This window comes from Ictidomys tridecemlineatus, chromosome 2 (genome assembly GCF_052094955.1).
Source record: "Ictidomys tridecemlineatus isolate mIctTri1 chromosome 2, mIctTri1.hap1, whole genome shotgun sequence".
Classification (NCBI taxonomy): Eukaryota; Metazoa; Chordata; class Mammalia; order Rodentia; family Sciuridae; genus Ictidomys; species Ictidomys tridecemlineatus.
Window position 1 is genome coordinate 93859145 of NC_135478.1, and position 24153 is coordinate 93883297.

General features: G+C 63.7%; 1 protein-coding gene across 1 annotated transcript in view; it reads right to left on the reverse strand.

Moving 5' to 3' along the window:
- The window catches only part of LOC144375266 (uncharacterized), a 25842-nt gene continuing 1689 nt past the window's right edge, over positions 1-24153 (reverse strand). Inside the window, exons 2-3 of the mRNA XM_078039361.1 lie at positions 4047-4107; positions 1-2517 (exon numbers count right to left, since the gene is read on the reverse strand). Coding sequence (XP_077895487.1) covers positions 2492-2517; positions 4047-4107 — 87 coding nt within the window. The 3' untranslated portion in view covers positions 1-2491. The remainder of the gene's footprint in view (positions 2518-4046; positions 4108-24153) is intronic.

Sequence of the window (24153 nt, forward strand, 5' to 3'; positions counted from 1 at the left end):
GACAATCACAGACCCTGTTATGACGGCTGTAGTTTTATTGCTGCTGTAGCTTCATCATCATGATTCGCAACAACATCAAATTTCACAAAGGCCTACAGCAGAAAGCCCGCCCAGCTGAACCCCTGGGGCTGGGAACTGGGTACACCCCCCTTGGGGACCCCACCACCACCTAGGCTCTCTGGAGCCCCCAGAGCAGCAGCCCTCCAGCCCCCAGAGGGGGCAGAGATCACCATCAGGTGGAGGAGACCATGTCAGAGCCAAGATCAAAACCAAGTGCAATCATCAGGCAGGCCCCATCCGTAATTACGAATCTGATGTCATTAGGCACCCGCTAACCTCATTACTTATTTATTTACGGGATTGCTTATTTAATTTATGAGCCTCCTTCCCCGAAAAGTCATCTCAGCCAGCACCCCTCAGGCGAGGAATGAGAAGGAGGAGGAGGAAGGGGCCCCCCTCACCCGCCCCACCCCCGTCCTGGTCCTGCTCCTGCTCTGCCTCGGAACAGCTCCCCCCAGGTCTGGTGATGCCCAAGGTGACTGCTGGGCAGGGCAGACCTGGCAGAGCCAGGCTCAGTGCTAGACCCGGAAAGCTCCCACTGTCATCTCCCCAGCACAGAAGACCCTCGGGGGAGCGGGGCTCTGGCCCCACCGGGCACCAGTGCTTGGCATCACCTACGATCCCTGTGACAAAGGGAGCTGGTCCTTCCGGGCACAGAGGAGAAGAAGCACCAACTTGTGGTCACAAGTTTTAACTCTCATTGTGCTGAGAAGTCACCTGACCTATGAAGGCCCCCGTCTCCTCAAACCTGTAGAAGGGGAGTGAAAAACCCAGAGGGGGCCCCCTCGAGGGCTGCTGCTCAGGGCTACGCCGTGCTCCCGGCCAACGCAATAAGACAAGAAAAGCAGGAAGTGGCGTGAAGACTAGGAAGAACGGCTGAGCCAGGTCTCGGGGGCAGGGGCCACTTCCCCAGGCCAGGGGAGCTACACCAGGTGGCCACAGCCTTTCCCAAAATGCAGCCCACAGTGCAGTGTACTTGAACACGCGTGGGGTCCACCAGAACAGCTGACAGGAGTGCCCGTGAGGGTGTGCGCCACTGGGGTTCCCAGGTCTGCGGGTGGACGCAGAGCCGGGTGAGAAATCAGCTATAAGTCCCACACAGCCCCCACACGCCTGGCAACCCGCCCTCACAGGAGAGGGGCATGCAACGGTGTCCCCAACACGAAGAACGAGCTCCGGGCTGGGGCTCAGCGGGACAGCCCTCGCCCAGCGCCGTGAAGCCCTGGGTGCGACCACAGCACCAAGTATAAGTAAATACACAGGATGAGGCCTCACGTTCAACTATGACTGAAACACAAATATTAAAAACAGGAGGAGCCCTGCCGACAGAGGACACAGCGTGAATGTCAGAACGACAGAGCGGCCAGACACGCAACCGCACGTGTGTGCTGTGTGATGATTTCACTGTGCACCTCTAGAAGGTTCCGGACCTTCTATGGCAGACACGAGGTCAGCAGTTCTTCTGGAGGGGCAGGGCATACCCTAGTTTGTGCTGGTACCAGTGTTAGCGTCCAGGGAGATCCGGGGACCCCGAGAGCTGCGCCTTCCCACAGGCTGGCTGGACCTGCAGGCTGGTTGGCCAGAGTGTGACAGACAGACAAACCCACACGCAGGCAGCGACGCCCCCCACTTCTAGGTCAGGTCTGTGGGTCCCGGAGCCGTCCCGCAAGTTTCCCAAAGGTCCTGACTTATGAACCTCGACAAAATAAGTTGGGGTTGACTCTCAGACCTGCCCCCCCCCCCTGCAAGGTCAGGAGCACGAAGCCCTTGGCCTCTGGACCTCAGCCTCCCCAGCTGCAGGAGTAGAGGGGCAGTAGAGCAGCAGGTTCCGGCACATGCCAGGAGCCTGGGGGCTCACTGCTGCTGCCATGGGAGCAATAGGGCCCTGCGTGGGCAGGACTGGCCAGGGTCCTCACGACCCTCCACAGACAGGGCTCAGGTCAGCAGCACCTGCATCCCCAAGGCTCCTGCCCAGCTACAAGATGGGGCACTTAACTGGTGCCTGCTCTCCAGGGCTCCAGCTACCCTGTCCCCCAGGAAGAGAGAAGAGGGAAGGACGACTCTGGCCCGGGGGCTCCCCGAGGGCCACACCAAGGTACCCTGCAGGGTCATCTCAGGAAAGCCTCAGCAGGACTCCTGGTAAAGCGAGGGCACAGGACAGGGGCACACCGGAACCCCTGGGCCAGGGGTCGAGCAAGAGCCCAGCCATTTGTGAAAGGAAAAAGGCAACCATGGCGAAGGGCCAGGAGGAGGATGCAGGGACAGGGACTCTGCCCGCTCCCGGGGCCTGTCCAGGGTAGCTCCAGACCAAGGGACAGGGAGGGGCTGTGTGGAGCGGAAGCCGCAGCAGGAGGGGCGTCCCCCGGGTCCGATTAGCGGGGTGGCCGCAGGCAGACAAGTTCAGCTGTCAGCAGGGCCATCGCGGGCACCATTAATTGCTGTCATTTGAGGGTGGCCCTGTGGGGAAGGGAAGGAGGGGCAGGGCTGAGTGTCCTGAGCTGGGGGGAGATGAGGATATCCCACGGGCTCCTGGCCCTGAGGACAAAACCAGTCCCACTGCCCAAGAAAGGATGAGTCTCAGAGCTGTGACCCCACAGGCCAAGGACACAAGCTGTGCTCCTCTGCTTCCTGCCCTGCGTTGTCCAGTCCTGCCCCTGGGAGCCTGGTCCCCTGTCTGCCTGCAGACTGTCCCAAAGGGCCTCCTCGGGCAGCAGAGAGCGGCTATCCTGGGCTCACCTTCTAGCCCCACCTGGATTAACCACACACAGACACCCAGACACCCCGAAACCCGCTCTCAGCACGCCCAGCTGCAGGGCCCAGCAGGCCCACCACCCCCAGGACTCAGGCGCCACACCTCAAGGCCCAGGTCCCCTCCTCCCTCCCAGGGCACAGGGGACTCCAGATGAAGACTCGCCCACTTCCTGGGGTGGCTCTGGATCAAAAGAGCCCAGTGCAGAGGGCCAGAGGTCTCCAGCCTGCGCGAAGCCTGCCTGTCTGCAACTGTCACCATCCATGCTGGACATCTGCCCCCAGGTGCGGATGACCTGGGAATGGCCCCACTCCCACTGCCCCTGCCATGGCCCCCAGACAGGCCTCATGTGGGCGGAGCGGCCACCTGGGTCCAGCCAAGAGGGCTCCTGGGAGCAGCAAGCTGCCCACCCCCCCCACCCCGTGATGGATGCCCAGCAGGGAAGCTAAGTGCTCGCAGACAGAAAGCCCTTTTATCGTCCTCAGGCGGCCACTAGCGTGACAAGGAGATAACTCAGCCAGAGGAAGGCTCCCAGGGGCAGGACTGGACAACGCAGGGCAGGCAGCAGAGGAGCACAGCTAGGCCACCCTTCTCCGCGGCCAGCCCCAGCCCCTCATCAGTGTCCAGCCGTCAGGGGACGAGGGCTCAGGGCCAAGGGGAGGCCTCCAGGGAGACCCCAGGCCACTCACCCTGAGCTGCCCTCCAGAGGCCAGGACAAGCCACCAGGCAGGGCACAGGCCACGCCTGCAGGACCCCACCCCCCACAGGTCTTTGTTCAAATGCCGTCCTCCCAGGGAGGCCCTCCTGGTCCCCACTTGACACTGCAGGTGACCCCTCCTGCAGTCCCTCACCCAGCGCTCGTCCCTGTCCTGATGGTCCTTCACCCAGCCTTCGTCCCCAAAATGCAAATCTTGAGGGTTCAAGGCTCTGCCTCACCCCGGGGCCTGGTACAGAGTAGGCGCTTTACAAAGAAATCCCTCTGCCTGATGAGGACACCTCCCCAGGCAGCGCCAGCCAGGCGCCTCCTCGCCCCCTTGCCCCTTTGCCCCCCCACACACACACGCCTCACCCCGTCCCGGAAACCAGCACCCACCCACCGCTCCTCCCCTCCTGGGCACCTGAGGAGCCCTGGCCACATCTGCCAGGCAGAATCGTCCCCCCAGGAACTCCAGGCCCTCTTCCCACAGGGGGTCCCAGCAGCATAAGCCTTGGGGACAGAGAGGACAAGGTGACCTACCAGAAACTGGCCCCAGCGAGACTGTGTCCAGCGAGACTGTGTCCTCAGAGGCCGGGGAGACCTGCGGGAGAACACATTGGTTACTGAGAACCCGGCTCCCAGGGTGGGGCCTTGGGACCACGTCACCTGCAAGGAGGTGATCATGGCCTGAGCCCTGTGCCTTGTACCAGCAGCCCAAGGACTTCTCCACAGTGACCCGGTGATAGAGGCACTGCCACCCTCTGAGAGGGGGACACTAAGGCTCAGAAACAGCCTCGCAGCCGGCCCTGTGGCGAGGAGGTGCCAAGGCCGGGCTTCCACAGACAGGCCTGGGCCGCCCACGCACTGCCCCTCGGCGTCCTCGTCCCCCAGGAGCCCATGCCCGAGAGCTGGAGAACCCACGGCCCCTCACCAAGGTGAACGCAGGGCAGAGACAACCAGTACCCGGAACAGGGACTAGAAAATGAGGGCCTCGGGCTGCGGATGTGGCTCAAGCGGTAGCGCACTCGCCTGGCATGCGCGGGGCGCTGGGTTTGATCCTCAGCACCACATACAAATAAAATAAAGACGAATAAAGATGTTGTGTCCACCGAAAACTAAAAAATAAATATTAAAAATGAGGGCCAGGTACGAGGGGATGAGGCAAAGACAGATATACTTCTCCAGAGGACACGGGGAGGGTGCGTGGTAACGGCTGGCAGCAGGACGCAAGCTAAACCAGGAGGGGCCCCTCCAGACAGGCACTGCCCATTGCTGACAAGGACTTGGAACAACCAACCGTGTGCACGGCTGGCCCCACACCGAAGGGCGCAGCCACCACGGAGGACGGTCGGTGAGGCCTCCATCAGGCGGGGTTCAGGCTCCACCGCAGGGCCCGCGAACACCGGAATTCAGAGAAACGAAGCCACCCGCGAGGACCTGGCGCGAAAACCAGGGCGACCCCCTCCACACCCTCAAGACCAGCCGCTGGCCGCCACCAGCACACCTCGGGGTACGCTGCCCAGGGCGCCTCCTCCACAACCAGGCAGAGAGGACCAGGGGTGCGCGGCCACCACAAGGGACTCAGGCTCGCAGGGGACCCAGGCTCGCAGGGAGCCCGAACGCGGCCCTCAGGGCTCACCCACGACTGTCTACTCGGGAAAGCGACCCAGGCAGAGGCCCACTGCCTGTCCTCCGCTGCCACCCTGACCCTGACCACACCCCTGTCAGGACATGTGAGAACTTCTGCATAAAAAATCCACCGTCCTGGAGAGACACTGCAGAGATCCCCACAAGGCGGGCCCCAGCTGCCCACTGTGGTCCTGGGCAAGGCCCACCTGAGCACAGCTCTCCCGTCTGGGCAGAGCTAGCTGCAGCTGCCTCAGGACACGCCCTGCAGAGTCCTTGGTCCTAGGCAGACCCAGGCGGCCACTTCTCCAGTGGAGGTCGAACCCCGAGGACCAAACCTCTGTCCAGAGGCCGGGGGCAGCTGTGTGACCAGGTCCCTGGGTTCAACCGGCCTGCCCCTCCTGACTGTGCAACCTGAGCCCAGGAGCTTCACCTCTGAGCCTGTTTCCTTGTCCCCAGAAAGAAAATGATGAACCACCAAGTGGCCGGACGTGGAGTGTAAGAGCCAGGCCATGCCCTGGGCAAGCTTCAGGGCCAGCAGTGCTGTGCCCTGTCCAGTGGCTGGCGAGCTGCCCTCTCCAACCCCACCTGCCCGGCAGCCCTCCCACACCCCAGGGGACCCTCAAGGGGGACAGCCCGGCAGCGTCTTTCCTGCTCTTTATTCTCCAGGAGGTGCTCTCACTGGTGCCCGGCCTGGCACTGGGTCTCGCCATCTGCGGCAGCTCCAGGGACAGGCCCTGCAGGAGGCTGGAGGCAGGGAGGGCCTGGGCATGGCTCCCAAAGCCTCGGTGGCCAGCCACCTGCAGCCTGCCTGGGATGGCTCCGCAGGGCCAGGCCCAGAAGGCACTCTCCCCGGGCAACGGGAGGCTCCAGCCTCCGCCCTGGGCACAGCTGGGAATCCCATGCCAACTCTGACTCCAGGCACCAGAGCAGCGGCAACCCCAGACACCCAGCGTAGGGTCCAGGGCAGGCGGTCCAGGAGGGGACTCCGCGACTCCCAGTATGAGGAGACACACGCGGGATCCCTGGTTTAGGGAACTGACCCAGCAGGGACCTCAGGAAGGCAGAGGCTGCTGCCGAGCTGGCCAGAGGCAGGGAGGACTGCGGGGAGGGAGGGGCCTAGGAGGAGGCTGGCTGGACAAATGCCCCGGGGCCCTGGCTGGACCAGGGGAAGGGGGCAGGCAGGTCCCTCCAGTTTGAGAATCCAGCAGGTTCAGTGGAAACAGGCAACCCTGGGAGGGCCCTGCCCCTGTCCAGATAGCCAACAAGGCAGGCCCAAGGGGCTGTCCAGGTGGGAGGGGGCAGGAAAGACACAGTGCAGCGGAGTCCACAGCAGGCCAGAGGTAGAGCCCAGGGGAGCCAGCCCTGGACAGCTAGGGGCCAAGTGCCCACTTCCTGCGCCCTCTGCATCCCTGTTCACCCTGTCATCCTCTTAGTCCTCACAAGCACTAGTGTGTCCTTCCCCTGCCTAGACCAGGAGCTGAGGGTCAGGGTGGAGGCACCTCATGCAGGCACCGTGCAGGGAAGGGACCCTGGCCAAGTCAAATACAAGTCAGCTCTCCAGACCCCAGGTGCCAGAACCCACGGGAGCCAGGGCAGGAGGGACCCTCCTCGGCCTCCAGAACTGCTGGGAACCCAGAGGGACAGCGCAACATGGCCCCTGGGCACAGCTGAGCCCACCTCCTGCAGGAGGCCAGGCCAGCTGCTGGCACTCACCACCCACACACACGTTCATGCCCGGGCCCTGCCGCCACGCTCTCCACACCCCCACTTGGCTCAGACAGGCTGTGGGGACCAGGGGGTCCGGGGGGCAGGTCCAGAGGCCAGGAAGACAGCCACGGGGCCTGGCCACCGACAGCTGCAGGAAGGGTGGGGCCTCCAAGGGTCCCTCCCCAGGTCCGCCCTCACCAGCCCCAAAGGAGCCCCCAGACCCCTCCTGGCCCGTGTCCTCCCAGGACCCCCAAGAAGCCACCCAAGCACACACCACAGAGGCCAGCTGGTCTGTCCCCACCCACTCACAGACCCAAAGCCACAGGCTCTTCCTGCTTCCACCCCAAGGCCACCATCAGCCTGCAGCCACAGACGCGGGGTGGGAGCCCCACCACAGGCATGAGGTCACGAGGTGGGTCCTGGAGGCGCCCCACACTCCCACAGGTGCACCAGGCAGCGAGCAGGGGCTTCTAAGAGCAGTAGCCGCAGCGACAGGAACCAGATGACCCCCCCGTGAAGGTCGGGGTCCTCCCCAGCAGGGCCAGGCACTGAGGTCAGGGTGCAGCTGGCCAGAGCGAGGCCTGAGTGGGGCCAGAGCAGCTGGGGGCAGGGGAGGCTGCTGGACTCACCAAGTAGGACAGCCAGCAGGGCAGCTCCGACAGGGAGGCCACGGCCCACCCCCCACAGGGGACCCAACCACAGGGCTCCGCCCGACCCTTCCCACCAGGCTGCTGGGCCCCCAGGAGAAGGCCCAAGGCTGTGGTCCTCCAGGCCCCAGGGCAGGTGGCCAAACGCTGGCTGCGTTCCCCACTCCACTGCCCAGCCTCCCCCCAGAGCCCGGCTGGAGGGACACCCAGCAGGACCATTGCACCAAGCTGTGCTCTGCAAGAGTCTCTGACCTCCAGCCAGGTACACTGTGGACCCAGCATGGCCTCCCAGAAGGCACCTCTGCAGGCTGGCCAGGGGCAGCACAAGCCAGATCCAAGCAGGGACGGTGCTGTGAGAAGGCGTCCTCCACCCCCGGGACTGACCTGGCGCCTGAGCCCACCTCTCCACCCAGGAGAGTGGGAGCAGCCCCTGTCCCGCAGGCCTGTCACTGTGCCCTGTCACCATGGAGCCAGCGGCCCTGACAGTGGGGGGAGAGCACCTCCACTGCCTTTCCATTCAAGAGGCAACAGGGACATTTAATTTTCCTTCTAAAGTGACAGCTGGGTGATCACCACTCTCCTTGAAGCTGAGGGAAGCCTTCAAAGCCTGCCAAGGTCTCGGCCACCACTGCGGGCGGGCAGGCAGGCGGGCAGCGGGGGAGCCTCTCCCCTCAGAGAAGCAGCAGCCTCCAGACCAAGGCCAAGAGGGGGGCAGATGGTGGACAGGGGCTGGAGGGCCAGGAGAGGGGGACCCACCCACAGGGACAGAAGACCTGTCCAGGGAAACATGCAGTGCGCAGGCCCAAGCTACGATGCGCACCCCGCCCCATGCCCGCCTGCCCAGGCCCCACTTGAGACCTCCTGGTACAGGGTCCAGCAGGCCCAGCCCCCAAACAGTGCCCATCACCACAGTCCCTGCAGGACACCTGCAGGCCCATGGCCACCAGACCCCACACGTCTCCACAACCTGTGAGCTGCCGCCATCTGGCCCACTTCACAGGTGGAGAAACTGAGGCCCAGGAGGTCCAACCACTTGCCCGGGATCACACTGTCAGCCAGGGTCAGGGAGACAGGACCGTCCATCTGAGGCCACCCCACCCTCTTCCTCACATGCCACTGGGTCTGGAACGTGCTCTCAGAAACCTCGGGGCCCTCTCCTGGCTCCAGGGTGCAGAGCCAGCCAGACGCAGCAGCCCGGGGCCATCAGCGGCCAGAAAGGAGCCACAGTTCTGGGAGGAGGGCAGGGCCCTCAGGCAGCAGCATGGCTCCCAGCCAGCGCAGGGCAGGGCCAGGACCCGCAGGCCCACAACACAGAGCGCCATCTGCCCGTCCACCTGGCCGCCCGTCCACCTGGCCGCCCACCCCAGCCCTTGCCAGCCCACAGAGGTTTCCCGGGCAGACACAGTGCCGGGACCATCAAGCCTGATGCCACCCATACCCCCCACTGCAGACGGGGCGGGGCAAGAAGGTGCCGGAGCCTCAGCGGAGACGGGCACGGCTTCCACGTGGCCATGCCACCTCTGCTGCAGCCCAGGCCTGGGGCCCTAGGACAGAGACCAGAGTGGGCTCTGTGGGGATACGTGGTGGGAGCTGCCCTTGGTGGCCCAGCTGCCACCTGCACAGCAGCCACCTCCCCCAGGAACTCCCTGGGGCCCGCCGTGGCCGGCCAGTATCCTGTGCATCCACTGCCGGGCTCTGCACAGAGGACTGCTCTGCCCAGGAGCCCGAGCCCATGAGGAGGAGGGGCTGGGACTGGGCCATCAGGACCCGCGAGCCGCGGGGGAAGCCAGGAGGGAAGGGTGGCATCGACTGCCAGAAGCAATTAATGGTCCAGGTCAGGTCAGGAGACCGTGAAAGAGATTGGTCACCGGGGACCCAGGGGACACTCTAGCACATCCAGAGTCCAGCGTCCAGCACTGGGGGGTGACATGTATTGCCGGGGAGCTGGGGGCAGCCAGGAGCTGGCCACTTGCCCTTCCTCTGACCCCAGGAGCCCCCTTTACCAGCAAGACCCCACACTTCACTCGACTGGAGGTCAGGGACAGATGGGGACGTGAGGCCCAGCCCAGGGCCGCCACACGGCACCACCAGCCCAAGTCCAGCCACAGCTCCGCCCGGGGAACTATGCCCGTCTGTCTCCACGTCTCTTCTGGGTAAAAATGAAAATAAGGATAAAGGCGGCTGAAACCGGCCCAGCTGGAGCCCGTGCTGCCCCTTGGCAAAGCCAGAGGGAGGAAGTCACTTGGCACTTCTGCACCTCAGGGTCCCCATCATGAGACGGGAGGATGGCAGGGACACAGCTTCCAGGAGAAACTCTGCCCAGCCCACTTGCCTCCGCAGGGCCTCACACCCAGAGCCTGGCAGCAGCTTCATCCCCATCACTGAGGGCACCAGAATCAGGGCCCAGGGAGCACAGAGGCAGAGGACCAGAGGGAGCACAACCGGTCGCCGGCTCTGCAGCGGGCAGGAGGGGCCCAGGCTTGGGGACGGTGGCTGTGGGGATGGAAGCACAGGCACCCAGCGGCCCCCACGACCCTCTCTGAAAGGAGCTCCATCTGGGGAGACGGGCCATAGCCTCCCCAGCCACGGGCCCCTGGCACCAGCACCAAGACGCCCCCTGCTCCCTCGCTGCCCGACACACGGGCAAGGACCTCAGGGAGGCGCAGCCTAAAGTATTCTTCCTAATGTCCCCTGTTCGTGTCCCTGTGACCTGGTGTGAGCCCAGCAGGCGCTCAGAAGCCAAGGTCACCAGGCTCGGGAGAGAGCAGCAAGTCAGAGCGGAAACTGAAAACTGCTGGTGCCCCACGCATTCCATGCCCCACGCATTCCGCAGCGCATTTCACAGGAACCACGATGATTCAAGGAGCAGCCCTGCAGGGGACATTTCCGCTTCTGTGACCAGGAGGAGGTGGGGATCAGGGGTACACCTCTGGGCCTGGTATTTGTTCTCCATGACCAGCTCCAATGCCCTAATCACACCAGACACACACAGACCTCTCTCCTATCCAGGCCGCACCCCAGGGAGGACACGGCCAGACCGCAACCCTCAGGGCGCCTGAGCCCAGGCTCCTGCTCCTCCTCCACTTTCTGAGCTGTGTGACCCTGGGTTCACTGCCTGACGTCTGTGAGCCATCTCCTTGTCCAGGAGACAGAAACTCACCTCACTAGGTGACGCAGACATTCAACAAATGCCTACGAGGTCCTGGCATGTCCTAAAAGCTCAGTGAACAGCAGGCATTTTTCCCCAATCTCTTTACTGAGGGGATTCCCAAAACAAAGCCCAACAGTGAGCGACTCAGTTGTGTCCGCACATCCCAGGGCCCGACCGTCACCACATCCAGGTCCAAAATGTCTGCACCTCCCCAAGAGGGGCCCCACTGACATTAAAGTTTGTCCCTAGGCGCCCCTGCTCAGTGTCCCTCCTGGGCCAACCTTCCTTCCAGCCTCGGGTTGAGGCCTGCCCCGCTGCAGCCCAGGGCAGCGCTCTGGTCCTCCTGTGGCCACACTGGGCTCCTGCCTGGGCGCAGGCCCTGCCCACTCTCCTCAGGTGAGAAAAAGGTAAACACACGGAACCGCCGTGGGGCGAGGTGGCTGGACAGCAGAGGAGGCGGGCGGAGGGAACAGGGAGCCTCTGCTAGGCCTCCTCCCCCAACCCCTACATCCTCCTGGGTCTCTGCAGGTGCCAGGTGGAGCCCCGGGGGCAGCGGGAAGGCAGCCATGGGGGCACATCGGGCACAGACTCAAGTGCAAGGGCCAGAGGTGGGGAGCCGGGGCCAGCCTGGGCGGGAAGGGTGGACAGCGCGGCCTCTCCCCCGCTAGGCTGCTCGGGCTGCACCTCCGTGAGCAGACAGCAGGGACCAGCGCAGTTCAGGGCCAGCAAGAGGCCACCACGGTGTCCATGCCAGATGGCAGTGGGCGGGGCTGTCACCGTCTGCCACTCACTCCTGTTGTCATTACTACCGAGGTGGGACAGAGGCCCATGGCAGTGGTACCCCTGTGTGTCACTACTGCAGCTGCTGCTGCTGCAGTCTCCCTGGGAACCGCGTGGTATCCCAGGACTGTGCTCGGACAGCCGTTAGGACAGTCCCCAGGCAGTGCCTCCACCGCCATCCCAGCCACTCCAAAAGCCATTCCACCACCTGCCATCGAAGGCTCTGTCGGCCTCCGCAGTGAGAGGCAGCTGCCGTAGCCTTCCTGACGGTGTCGGTGGCCAGGCCGCAGCTCCCAATCTCGGTCCCTGTGCCCAGAGCTCTGTCGAAGCGTGAGCGCTGGGGCGGTGGGGACTTACTAGAGGGATCTGTGCCGATTGGGGAAGGGCATTGCCCCAGCAGACGCCACACAGGCCGTCTGGGCCGCTGGAGGCTGGTCGGCAGTGGAGGAAGGCAGGAGCCCGAGCCTGCAGAAAGGGGTCCTCGCTGACCCCCCAGGACTGCGGAGGGGTCCAGGCACCACACGCGCATGCCTGCCACCAGGAAATACACACAACAAGCACACGCACTGATCCGCGCAGCCACTGCAGCAGAGGAGCCGGTGGGGCGAGCAGGACAGAGTCCCCAGGCCGCCTGGGCCTGCACTGGCCCTTATCTCAGAGGAGATAAGCCGGCTCAGGTTCACATGAGGATCAGTGAAGGCACTTAATCCCCAGGGGATCTCTGCTGAGCCGCCCTCGCCCTCGGGGGCCCTGGGAGACACCCCCCCAACCCTCCAGCAGCGCCCCTCTGCCAGGGGGTCCTGCACCGCCCCCACACACCTAGCAAAGGTGAAAGGTCACTGAGCCCCCACAGCAAGCACAGAGGGAAGTGGCACAGGGTACCCAGCTCTCCAGAGGGTGAAGTCAAGGCCAACATCCAGCCAAGGTGACAGACGGCTCCTTCCGGGGTCACCTACACACCTCAAGAAAACCTCTGTCCCACTTCACACCAGAGACAGGCAGGGTCCAGCCTTAGGCCTGCCCTGAGGCCCAATGGTGAGCACAGGACAGCCCCCACCGAGGACCTGGCCAGTGGGAACACACAGGCCGCAGCTGCCAGTCCCATGAGCAAGGAGGGACAGCAGACAGAGGGCTCCGAGGCAGCCTCTCCTGCCGAGTCCCCCAGTGAGGCAGTGGGAGGCAGCCCGGGAACCCAGTCCTGCTGCACCCCGTCCGAGCCCTGCATGGCCCCCATGGTACAGACCCTCGCACTGGGGTGAGGCCGCTCTCCCTTCCTCCTGCGCCTTCTCCCGACTTTCCAACTCAGGGCGCCCCTTGTCCTGCTTCTCAGAACCAAAGCCTGTCTGCATCCAGCTTGGGGGCAAGGACTCACAGGGCACTGGCACCTCCAAGAGAGAGACAGCCTGCTGCAGCCCGGCACCTGCCTCAACCCCACCAGCAACAGCATGTGGGCACCAGACGGCCAGCGTCCAGCTACTGCCCTAGGGCCATTCTGACCACAGCCGCCTCCAGGAGTCCCCAGCCATGCAGCTCACACCAGTGACCAGCCCAATCACACCACATGGCCCCAAGGCGGCTCGGCGAAGAGCCAGTGGGCTCCAGACACTGTCACCCCTCATATTCTGCAAAGGGCCGGAGAAGGCAGGTCCCCACCTGTCCCCACATTACCTACAGGGAAATGAGGCCCAGGGCGACGGAATGACAGGCCCAGGGCCCGCAGCCGGGGAGGGCAGCACAGGAGGGCCAGGTCACTGGGCCCCACTGGGAACCACTCAGGTATGCGCCCACCTGACCACAGGAGGAGACCACCAGGCGGGAGCATAGAAGAGCCTGTGACAGGTGACCACTGCTGACCCACAGATTCAGGAGCTGCCTGATGGCCAACTGCAGGGGACAGGGCACGTGAACCCCACGGCCCACGGAGGAGACAGGCCCCGGCCAGCAGGGAGCAGGCGCAGCCCAATCAGAGACGCCTTCATGCAGCTGGAAGGCAGCTGGAAGGCAGCTGGAAGGCAGCCGGAGCCTGGAGGACCTGAAAGTCACCTGAAATTTCTTTTTTTAACAAAAGACAATCACTGTCCCCGAGCCAGCCTCAGGCTGCCCATCCTCCTTGCCCCCAGACCTCACACAGGCCACACTGCAGCCACAGGCGCTGGGGTCCAGTCTCCGGAGCCTCCTCCAGCAGCCGCCAGAGAAGCTCCCCTCCTGCACAGGCCCTTCATTTAACTGCAGGCTCCTGGCCGCAGGCCCAGAGCCCAGAGGCCTTGGGGGCAGGAGGCCCAGTGCCTTCCTCCTCTCAGAGCAGCTGGGGAGGAAGCAAGCATGGCCAGCCGCCCTGAGAATCTGGAACACCTGCCCCTGGGGACAGGGCTGTGGCATCGGAGATCACGCCCCAGAAGAGCCACATGCAGCTGGTCGTGGAGGACGTGGGGGACACACTGTTTTCCTGGCCAGCAGGGCAGCCAGGCACCCCCGCTGGATATGAAGGGATCTTTAAAAAAAACAAAAGATAAAAAAAGAAAAAAAGCAGCCAAATGTCCCCGCCTCACACAGCCCTTCTCCCCATGGCAGAGCCCACAGGTGGCCCCCCTGTCCCCTCCCTGCTGTTCCCAGACAGGAGTGTCTCTCGCACCTCACCTTCCCAGAGCACAGCCGATGCTGGTCAGCAGAGCCAAGAAAGGGAAAGGCCAGCGGACTCCAAGGTCACCTGCAGCAGGCCTGCAGCCTCCTTCCAACAACCCCGCCCGCCCTGGGCTCAAGGTCACGGGCAGAGGCAGCTCTGCAGGCGTCCCACGCTCTGCCACGGCGGCATCCTGCGCTCTGCCACAGCGGTGTCCCAGCGCTCTCTCTGCATGGCGTGCCGCGGCTACTGGCACAAGCAGGCGCAGACGGTGCCCTGGCACAAGCTGCTCCCGCGCCTGGCAGACCTGCAGCTGGCCCCAGGGAGGAACCTGGTCCTCACGCCACCTGCCTCCCGGAGCTCAGGGACCCTCCTCCTCAAAGCCAGCAGGTGGCATCTGCAGACCACACCTGGAGAACCCCAGACCACAGCAGCCCGACAGCCAGGTCTGCAGTGGGCACCTCCCTGTGACGTCCATTACGACATGCCCAGCTTCTGGGGATCCGGGACGCCCTTGGGGACAATCACTGTGCTCTTAGCCACAGGCTCCAACACAAAAACACCTCTGGGACTCCACTGAGCCCCCAGGCCCCGTCCCCTGGGTCCTGGTCTCCAGCGGGTGACTTCCAGGTCTACACGGCCCTTTCCAACCCCACAGCACCGTCAGCATACCTAGGACTGTCACCTGGGCCACAGGTTACAGCCTGGCCTTCCAGGGAGCCTGCGGCCCACCATGCAGACCTCACTCTGGGGTGGCGATGGGCGACTCCAGGGCAACGTGGTCTTGCTTGGCTGGCACAGCTGCCCCCTGGACGGCCTATGGCAACCCAGGACATCCCACCCGCTGGGCCTGGCCCCGTCCAAACCTCCAGGGCCAAGAACACCACCGTAAAACGCCCCATGCGCTTTGGCTCCCACGAAGCCGGAAGGCGCCCGGGGACTGGCAGGGCCTGCTAGGTGTAGGACAGCAAGACGCCTGGAAGACCAGGCAGCAGTCACCCCAGCCACCTGGACATCTGCAGGGGGAAGGGGCTGCTCACAGGTGCACGACTTATGGCCACCCATGGCCACTCCACACCCTCGTGTGGGTCAGTATCCTCCCCAGTGGCCACCGATGGCCATGCACTCCCAGACCCCAGAGCAGCCCAGCAAGGACAAGAACACAACCACAGAACACAACTGCAACAGTAACCACGAAGGCCCCGGAGATGACCAGGGCCCGAGGACACGCCTTCCTGGCTTCCAAGCCCCTCTGTCCCTCTCCTGCCAGATGTGGGAGGTGACCCTTCTGAGTCCCAGGGAGGTGGTGCAGGAGTCGCAGCGGCTCCCGGGCCAGTCCAGGACTACAGGCAGCACGCCCCCAGTCTGGTAGCCTGACAGGGCCCTGTATCCTCCCAACCCCGCCAGGCCTCCCACTGCAGGTCAAGGCCTGCCACCAAACACCCAGAGGCGCCCTGCACAGCCCAGAGGCGCCCTGCACAGCCCAGAGGCGGGCCAGGGGCTCGGCACAGAGAGGCTGCAAGGGCCAGAAGGCCACACAGCAGGCCTGCCGGCCACACCTGGTCTGCCCTGGCCTCCCGTCCCAGGGATGCAAGGCTGCGGTGAGGGCAGCAGCAGAGCCCAGGTGCCAGGAGACACCGCTTCCTGCCAGCAGCTGCGGCTGCTATTTATAGCTGAGCTGAGAAGCCGAGACAGACAGGTCAGCACCCGCCCGCTGGCCCGCCTGCCCATCAGCCTGCAGGGCGACCCCGAGGGAACCGCCTGGTCAGGGCAGAGACAGGGGCTGCAGAGCCCAGGGCTGGGCACACACGGGACCCAGGACTATCCCCAGCGAGGCAGGAGGGCCTGAAGTCCCAGGGAAGGGACGCTAGAACAAACCAGCCCTGTCCATGCCGGCTGTCCACCAAAGAAGGCGGTGACAGGTCGTGTGCCCAGAGCCAACATCAACACCAGGCCTGCCACCAGCACGTCCACACCCGCGAGCCACACCTGCCTCCGTCCCAGGCCCCCACGCCCTGCAGACCAGAACCTGAGCCCAGCGTCCACAGCAGAGCCCGGGGCGGGCCGGGGGAAGGAGACTGCTGCAAGGTCACTCCTTTTGGGCCCCGCCATGAGGACAGTGGACAGCTGAATCCCATGGACTGTGTGCGCGGCACTAACCTAGACACAGCAGGAACAGAGGTGAAGCGCTGCCCCAGCAGATGCCCATTCCAGCAGGGCCACGGCCTCAAGATGAGGGACCGGCTCAGCAGCCCAGGGAGGAAGGAAGGAGGGCACGGAGGGCAGGCCCACAGATGGCCCCTAGGGTGGCCGGAGTGAGGGACAGGATGTGTCCTGCCGATGACAGGGAATAAAGTTCTGGGCAGAGCCTGGGCAAAGGCCCTGGGGTGAGAGCGCGTCAGGCGGACTCCAGAGGAAATGGCAGCACAGCACAGGGGCGGAACTGCCCACGCAGGCGGAACTGCCCACGCAGACGCCACGGCCAGCGCGAGGATCTGGGCAGGGCCAAGGCTGGTGGGCTCTGGGCATGGGTACCCACAGCGGCCATGTGGGGCGACGCCAGGCCCTGCAGAGGGTGCTGTACGCACAGCTCTGACCCGGGTGCAGCTCCAACAGGAAAGTCCAAGCCCACGCGGGGCCGGGACACACGGCCTTTCCTCAGCTCTAGGGGCCACAAGTCGGAAATCAGGGAGCAGGCATGGCTGGTTCCTTCTGCAGGACAACCTGGCCTGGCCTCTGTCCAGCTCTGGGGGCCACAGGCCTGGGGCTCTGACCCCTCTCTGTCCCCTGGTGGGCACCCCTCGGCATCCCCCCTCCTGCAGGACAGCACCACGTGGAACTGAAGCCCGCCCTCCTCCGCATAGTGATCTCGGCCACCACTCCCAAGGCCACATGCACAGGACCTCCAAGGGACATGGATCTGGGTCAGAGCGGGGACGCTAGCCCATCCCCACGGGGCTGAGACCAGAGTGCAGGGAACAAGGTGGAGCCGTGCAGGCAGCACAGGTGGGGTGTGGCGGGCCAGAGCGGTGTCCCCGGCCTCTCCACTGGACCAGCTGACCGTGGGGGCCACCATCACACAAAATCCTGACCTTCTGGGGCTACCCCTGTGGGCTCCAGAGAGGATGCCCTTGGGCCCTGTGCCCACGGCCACCATCTCCCCTGGCCACCGGCCTGCCTCCGTAGCCTAACAAGCCGGCTGGTGCCAGGTAGGTCACCATGACCACAAGAGAGAGCACCGCCGCCCAGCCGGCTCCCACAGGGTCTCAGCGGGCACTGTGGGGTTCAGACTGAGGACAAAGGGCCCGAGGCAGCTCTGGGCCTGGCTTCTAGGCCTTGTGAGGAGAGCCCCTGGCAGAGGAAGAGGCCACAGGAATCGTCCCGCCACCAGGACGGGTCGCCCCACACACGGGGCATGGCCTGCAGAGGACCAGGCGCTGGTGTCCTGCTGGGGGTCTGCAACAGGTGGGACCAGCCCCCTGCCGGGGGCCCCCAGTGCGAGCAGTGAAAGCCTGAAGGCAGCACAGCTCCAGAGGCCAGTGCAGGCACTGGGGGACCACACTCTGGGGCTCGGGTCAGGATCACGGGGACCGGAGGTCCTTGTGGAACCTGCTGAGATGAGCAGGGAGGCCACCGGCCCACGGTCTGCTCCAGGGCCCAGGAGCAGGATGAGGGGGCCTGGACGCGGCTGTGGGATAAATGACCTGCCTGAGGCCACCACCCACACCAGGACTCCGGAGCCCAGAGTGCTGCTACTCAATCTGTGGCTCCACAAGGTGCCCACGCTGGCCATGGAGACCCGCCCGCCAAGGACACGGGAGGCAGTGACTTAGCCACTGGGCCCAAGAGAGGCCTCCCCGAGAGCCACCGGGCAGGTGCCCCCCGCGCATAGACACGCGGCAGCAATGTCCAGTCCCTGGGGTCCTCTCCGCCTCCCACGGGCACCTCGGGCCTCCTGCCTCCCCCGTTCCTTCCCAGCTCAGAGATACCCCAGGTCCAGAAGAAGCAGGCGTGAAGCCTGAGCAGCGGGTCTGCAGGGGATCCAGGCCTCAGAAGCCACTCCCCAGTCCCGGGGCACCCAGGAGTGACCGCCACCTACCTCAAGCCAGCAGGACCCCAATAGGCCACTAAGGGACGTCACTCACCACCCAGTCACCCCCTGTCATTTTCCCAGCCAGACTGGAGTTGGGCATCCAAAGACTCTGCCCAGTCTGGCCCTGCCGAGGCCCTCCGTGGGGCAGGTCTTCCTCCGGAACCCCCGGGAAGAGCACCCACCGCAAAGCATCTCCTGTCCCCTGCTCCAGCCCTGCTGCCTCGACCTCTCAGAAGCCAAGTCGACTCTCGGGAATTCCCACGGTGAGATGCCATCAGAGAGCAAAGCCAGGGCAGAGGGAAACCAGAGATGCATTCATCTGAGCTCAGGTGAAGCAGAAAAACCACACCACATACCAGTGGTAGCTGTAAGCGGGCTACAAACTCAGCTCTGAGCTTCCTAGCAGCCAAGGGGAAGAAGGAAATGAACGGTCAGCAACTTCAAGAAAACTGTGCAAAAGCTGTGGCTTCACCAGGAGGTGCCCACCAGCTATGTGGCCCTCTAAGGAAGGTGGTGGTAGCCTCCCACAATAGGCAGGAGGCAGAGGGCCGAGTCAGCCAGGGCCGCTGCCTACATGGTGCCCTCTCCCACCACACTCGACCACAGAAGAGCCTTGGCCAGGCCGGGAAGGATGGCCCCGGGGTGGGGTGCCAGGGGCCACCTGGCGTGACCTTCAAACTCACAGGCCTGTCTAGTCCCCAGTTTCCAATAAGGCTGTGTGGAGGCCACAAAGCCATGGTGGCGTGGAGGTCGACACATGCTTCTGCAACAGGCCACTGAGGAAAGAGCCCAGGCCCTGGCTTTCCAGCCCCGTGGCCACTCAGCCCTGCTTACAGGGCAGCCCTGCACTTGACAGCGGGAGGCGCGGCTGCACCCCAGCAAGACTTCACCTGCGGTCACTGAGAAGCATCTCACAGAGGCCCCACGTCATGAAACGCTAACTCTTCTCCTGGTGCTTTTCCGACCATTAAGAAAGCACAGGAACCCTTCTCAGCTGGGGCACCCTACAAACCCCGGGGGCGGCTTGCTGAGCCTGCCCTGTGCACCCCAGAATAAGCTCCAGACGCAAGATGGCCCTGGACGGGGACTACCGAGGAGGGAGGGGTGAGCCTCGAGGAAGTGTGTGTCTGGTTTAAGAGGAATGAACAACATGGGAGCACAGCCGGTGCATGGGCCGGAGCACAGCCAGAGTGTCTGAGGAGCCCCATCCAGGGTGCAGCTGCCTAAGGGAGGAGGAGGAGGAGGAAGAGGAGGATGTGCAGGAGGAGGAGAAGCAGGAGGAGCAGGAGGAGGAACAGCAGGAGGAGGAACAGCAGGAGGAGGAACAGCAGGAGGAGGAACAGCAGAGGAGGAGGAGGGGGAGGAGGAGGAGCTGGAGGAGGAGGAGCAGGAGGAAGAACAGCAGCAGGAGGAGGAGGCAGGAGCAGGAGGAGCAGGAGGAGCAGGAGGAGGAGGAGCAGGAGGAGCAGGAGGAAGAGGAGCAGGAGGAGGTACAGCAGGAGGAGGAGGAGGAGGAGCAGGAGGAGGAGGAGAAGGAGGAGGAGGAGGAGAAGGAGGAGGAGGAGGAGCTGGAGGAGGAGGAGGAGGAAGAACAGCAGCAGGAGGAGGAGGAGGAGGCAGGAGGAGGAGGAGGCAGGAGGAGGAGGAGGAGGTAGAGGAGGAGGAGCAGGAGGAGGAGCAAGAGCAGGAGGAGGAGGAGGAGGAGCTGGAGGAGGAGGAGCAGGAGGAAGAACAGCAGAAGGAGCAGGAGGAGGAAGAGCAGGCAGGAGGAGGAGAAGCAGAAAGAGGAGCAGGAAGAGGAGGAGGAGGAGGCATGAGTGGGAAGCAGGAGGCAGGGGGAGGCAGGAGGCAGGGGGCAGGGGGCAGGGGGCAGGGGGAGGCAGGAGGCAAGAGGGGGAGGCAGGAGGCAGGAAGAAGAGGCAGGAGGCCTGAGCAGGAGGCAGGAGGCAGGAAGGAGGAGGAGGAGGAAAGAGAGAGGAGAAGGAGGAGGAGGAGGAGGAGGAGGCAGGAGGGAGGAGGCAGGAAGCAGGAGGAGGAGGAGGGAAGAGAGAGGAGAAGGAGGAGGAGGCAGAAGGCAAGAGGAGGAGGCAGGAGGAGGCAGGAGGAGGAGGCAGGAGGAGGAGGAGGCAGGAGGGAGGAGGAGGCAGGAGGAGGCAGGAGGAGGCAGGAGGAGGCAGGAGGAGGAGGCAGGAGGGGAAGGCAGGAGCTTGAGGCTGAAGGGGGAGGTTGGAGGGGCTCCCTGCTCTCTGTACCAAGCTGCAATGCTTCCTACAGGTCTGTGCATTTTGCTTAATAAAAGTAAATTTTTGGTAAAGCCCCAAACAATGGGCAGATTAGGACATGTTACTTTCTGCTTTTCAAATGAAATTCAAAAGGCCACATCAGCCCCCAAAACTTCCACAGAGCTGTGCCCGCACATGACAAGCTCCTGTGGGGAAAAGGCGTGGCCCACCCCACGCAGAGCAAGGATCCTCTGGCCCTACTGGTCAGCGTCCTCCATCTGAGCCTAGGCCTCCATCTGAGCCTGGGCCCTCGGTGGCCTGGGCCGGGCCTGCCCGTGCTGGGGAAGGACAGGAGGTGGGAGACCAAGAGAGGCACCCGGCTCTCAGGGACGGGGCCAGGCAGGGCCAAGAATGGGAACAGGAGACACTCAGCCCGGGCCTGAGACGCGAAGGTGAGTCCCTACAGCCCCCCTGCCCATGAGGCAGGGCCCAGGAGCCACAGGCAGCTATTTGATGGTGTTAAAATGAAGGGAAATTCAAAGTCCTCCCGAGTTGCATGACAGGGTCACAGCTACAGTGATGGCAGGTCAGGGACAAGCCCACTCCTGCAGAAGGGTCTCAGAAGTGCTGCCCCAGAGTTGGTGGCCTCGGAGGGACCAGGGAAGGGGATGGGAGAGGAGGCGGGGCCCTCCTGTGGAAAAGCCCCCGCAGGTGGCCCCTGGACAGCCCTGAACTGAGTCCAAAGGGAGAAAGGCGAGGCCGGGGCCAGGCACAGTGCCACTCGACCTGCAGGTCACCAGCCACCACCACCAAGGCCACTTAAACTTAAGCTCATAAAAATTCAATAAAATCCCAGCCAACAGCTCTGCAGTACTGACCACACCTCCAGTGACCAGTGGCCACAGTGTCACTCGGCACAGGGCTTTCCCACCAGTGGCCATACCCCGCCAGCCTCCCTCTCAAGGTGGCCTAATTTTTTTTCCCTCCCTTTTAAAGATAAACTGGGGCCAGAAGGTCAGAGCCGAGGTGGACGCCGAGCTGAAGGAAGCAGGACTCGAACACAGGACTCCGGCTGGCCTTGGAGGGCTCCTTCTGCAGGAAAGAAACCTGGGCCCTTCCAGACCACAGGGGACCTGTCACAGGTGGGCCTCCTTCCCTGCTGTCCCCCAAGCTGCCACACCTCCAATCAAGCCAGGTGTCCCCCATGCCCAACAGACACCACTGGGTAAAGGGGAACCAGAGAGTCCCCACCTCCCGGGGCAGAGAACCCACAGGGCACATCCAGTCACCAGCAAGACAGGTCAGAACAGGAGCACACCACGGGGGGACAACACGTCCCCCTGGGCTCGGGCAGAGACCACCCACTCATGGCCCTTCCCAGCAGCCCCTCAAAAGGGAGACAGGTCCTCATGTCCAAACAGCCTGACAGCAAGGGCCCCCCCCCCATACCTCAGGAGGTCTCTACTCCCCAGGGTACAAGCCAAAGGACATGGCCCTGCCTGCTCAGCCCCAGGACAGCAGAGTCCTTAGTCCATTGCTGGCAGCATCAGGTCCATCTCAGGATAAGCAAAACGCAGCTCAGAAAGGGCAGGTAACTTGCCCAGAGTCCCATTAGGCTCCGCCTCCGGAATCCCCTTCAGTACCCCCCAACCCATCCCACAGGCAGGCCAGGGACCCCAAGTCCCACGGGAGAGGGGACCAGCCCAAGCAGCAATTGTAGAGAAGTAAGGACTGAGCTGGAGAGGAACCGGCTGGAACTTGAGACCTTGACCTGGCTGCTCTCTTGGGGACTGCCTAGTCTGCTCTGGGTGACTTTTGGTTTTGGTCCTGGGGAGTGAGACCTGGGCACTTCACTCCTGAGCCAAGTCCCCAGCCTTTTGAGACGGAGTCTTGCTGAGTTGCCTTGAATCAATGCTCCTGCCTCAGCATCCCGGTTGCTAGGACAACAGGTGTGCATAGGGTGGGGGACTCTTATCAGGTATCTGAACCCCAAGTGAAGGACAGGGGCAGCACGGGGCAGCATGGGAGTGCCTGGACTCACTTTGCGTGGCCACGGAGGTGCCAATGACAATCATTCCTATACCACAGGCAGAGTACCACCTCACCCTCTGCCCTCCATACCACCCGTAAACGGGACAAGGCTGCCTTGGCCCCAGGACCCATTCCAGCCTCAGCCAAGTCCCCAGGCCCATCCCTGCACGGGCCCTTGTGGCCTGCAGGCCAAACGCGCGAACTGCTTACCGCTTCCTGGAGCCCCCTTCGCGCGCACACACACATGGCGCTAAATAATTCAAAACCATGTTTTCGCTTCAAATAAACACAGCCCTGTCTCAGAGGCGAGGCCAAATCTGCATGAATGTTTAAGATGAAATGCGACTTCAAAGACCTGCCAGCTGCACTGACGCCCCCACTCCCCACACCCTGGGGAGGACAAGGGCAGGGACCCTGTTCCCCACTGCTCCAATAGGAGCCATCACCTGGGTTGGCACCCCTCCAGAACACGGGCCAGCTTGGCTGCTCCATGAGTGACCCAGGTCTTGACGTTTAGTCCCACTCCCAGGCTGTGTGGCCTGTGCCAGGTCACTCAACCTCCCTGGACCTCAAAGTCACCATCTATAAAATGGGACAATAATGGCACCGACTCAGAGAGTGCCGAAGAGTAAGCAGAGGACAGGGGAGGACAGGGCCTGGTGGTATCACGGTGAGGCGTGCCTGCCTCCAGGTTTCTGAGGCCTCTCCTCCCTGGGGACACAGGCATCTAGGCCCAGGGCCCTTGGAGCAGCGGCAGCTGCTCAGGGCGGCACCCCCCCTGGGCACCTCAGGCAGGAATCCCGCTCCTGGGGCTGCTCCCTGGGCTGCTCCTCTTACAGGGAGCGGCTGGAGGCGTCACCTGGGAGGCTGCTGTCTGGGGCTGGAGACAGGAGGGAACACAAGGGAGACACACACACAAATAAAAGCCGCACCCCCACGTCAGCTCTCAGCTCAGATGTGGGGACTGGCTCAGGGAGCATCTGTCGTGTGCCCCTCCAGTAGGGTGCCCCATCCCAGCCCAGCACCAACTCCCCCCCAGCCCTGGTGGGGGTGGGGACTCCCAGGAGCAGCCCCTCCCCCGCACTTGGGGGACAGGCCAGGATACAGCCTGTGCAGCAGGAGCTGGGCCAGGCCTCCTGGGGCCCCTTCCAAATGCCAGCGGGTGGGCGGCAGCCTCCGGGCCCCAGAACAATCGGGCCTCCCAGGGCTCTGGAGCAGCCAGATTCACGGCTGTGCAGCTCCTGGGATCTGGGGAGGTGGTGTGAGTATTAATTGGGGGAAAGAACGGATTATGCCAAATAAATCCTTCCTGCCAGCCCAACCTTCCACCAGGGGAGGGGCCGCAGCCCCAGGAGGGTCTCCATCCCTCAGTGGGGCCTGACAGCACATTACCATTTACATGGATTTATCAATAGTATCGATCTGGGCCAGCATAAATAGCTCAGTGGGAAGAGGCCAAGGCTGAGCCCACTCAGCTCCCGCCCCCATGTCTGGGCACCCAAGCCGGCCCTGACGCGGGTGTGGGGAGCCGGATGTCCTGCTCCCTGGAGCTCCAGGGCCCCCTGGCCAGACTCAGTCTTTGCATGTGTCAAATGGGCTGAAGGCCCAGGCCTTTCTCTATCCTCTGGGAGCAAGCAGAGGGGGGTGAAGAGGAAGGACCCCCCTCTGCAGGTCCCCACTTCCCCTCCAGGGGAGGTGAGGCAGCCCTGTGCTCCCGGATTCCAGGCCCTTGGAAGAAAGGTCAAGTTTGAGAGTCCGGGAAGAACA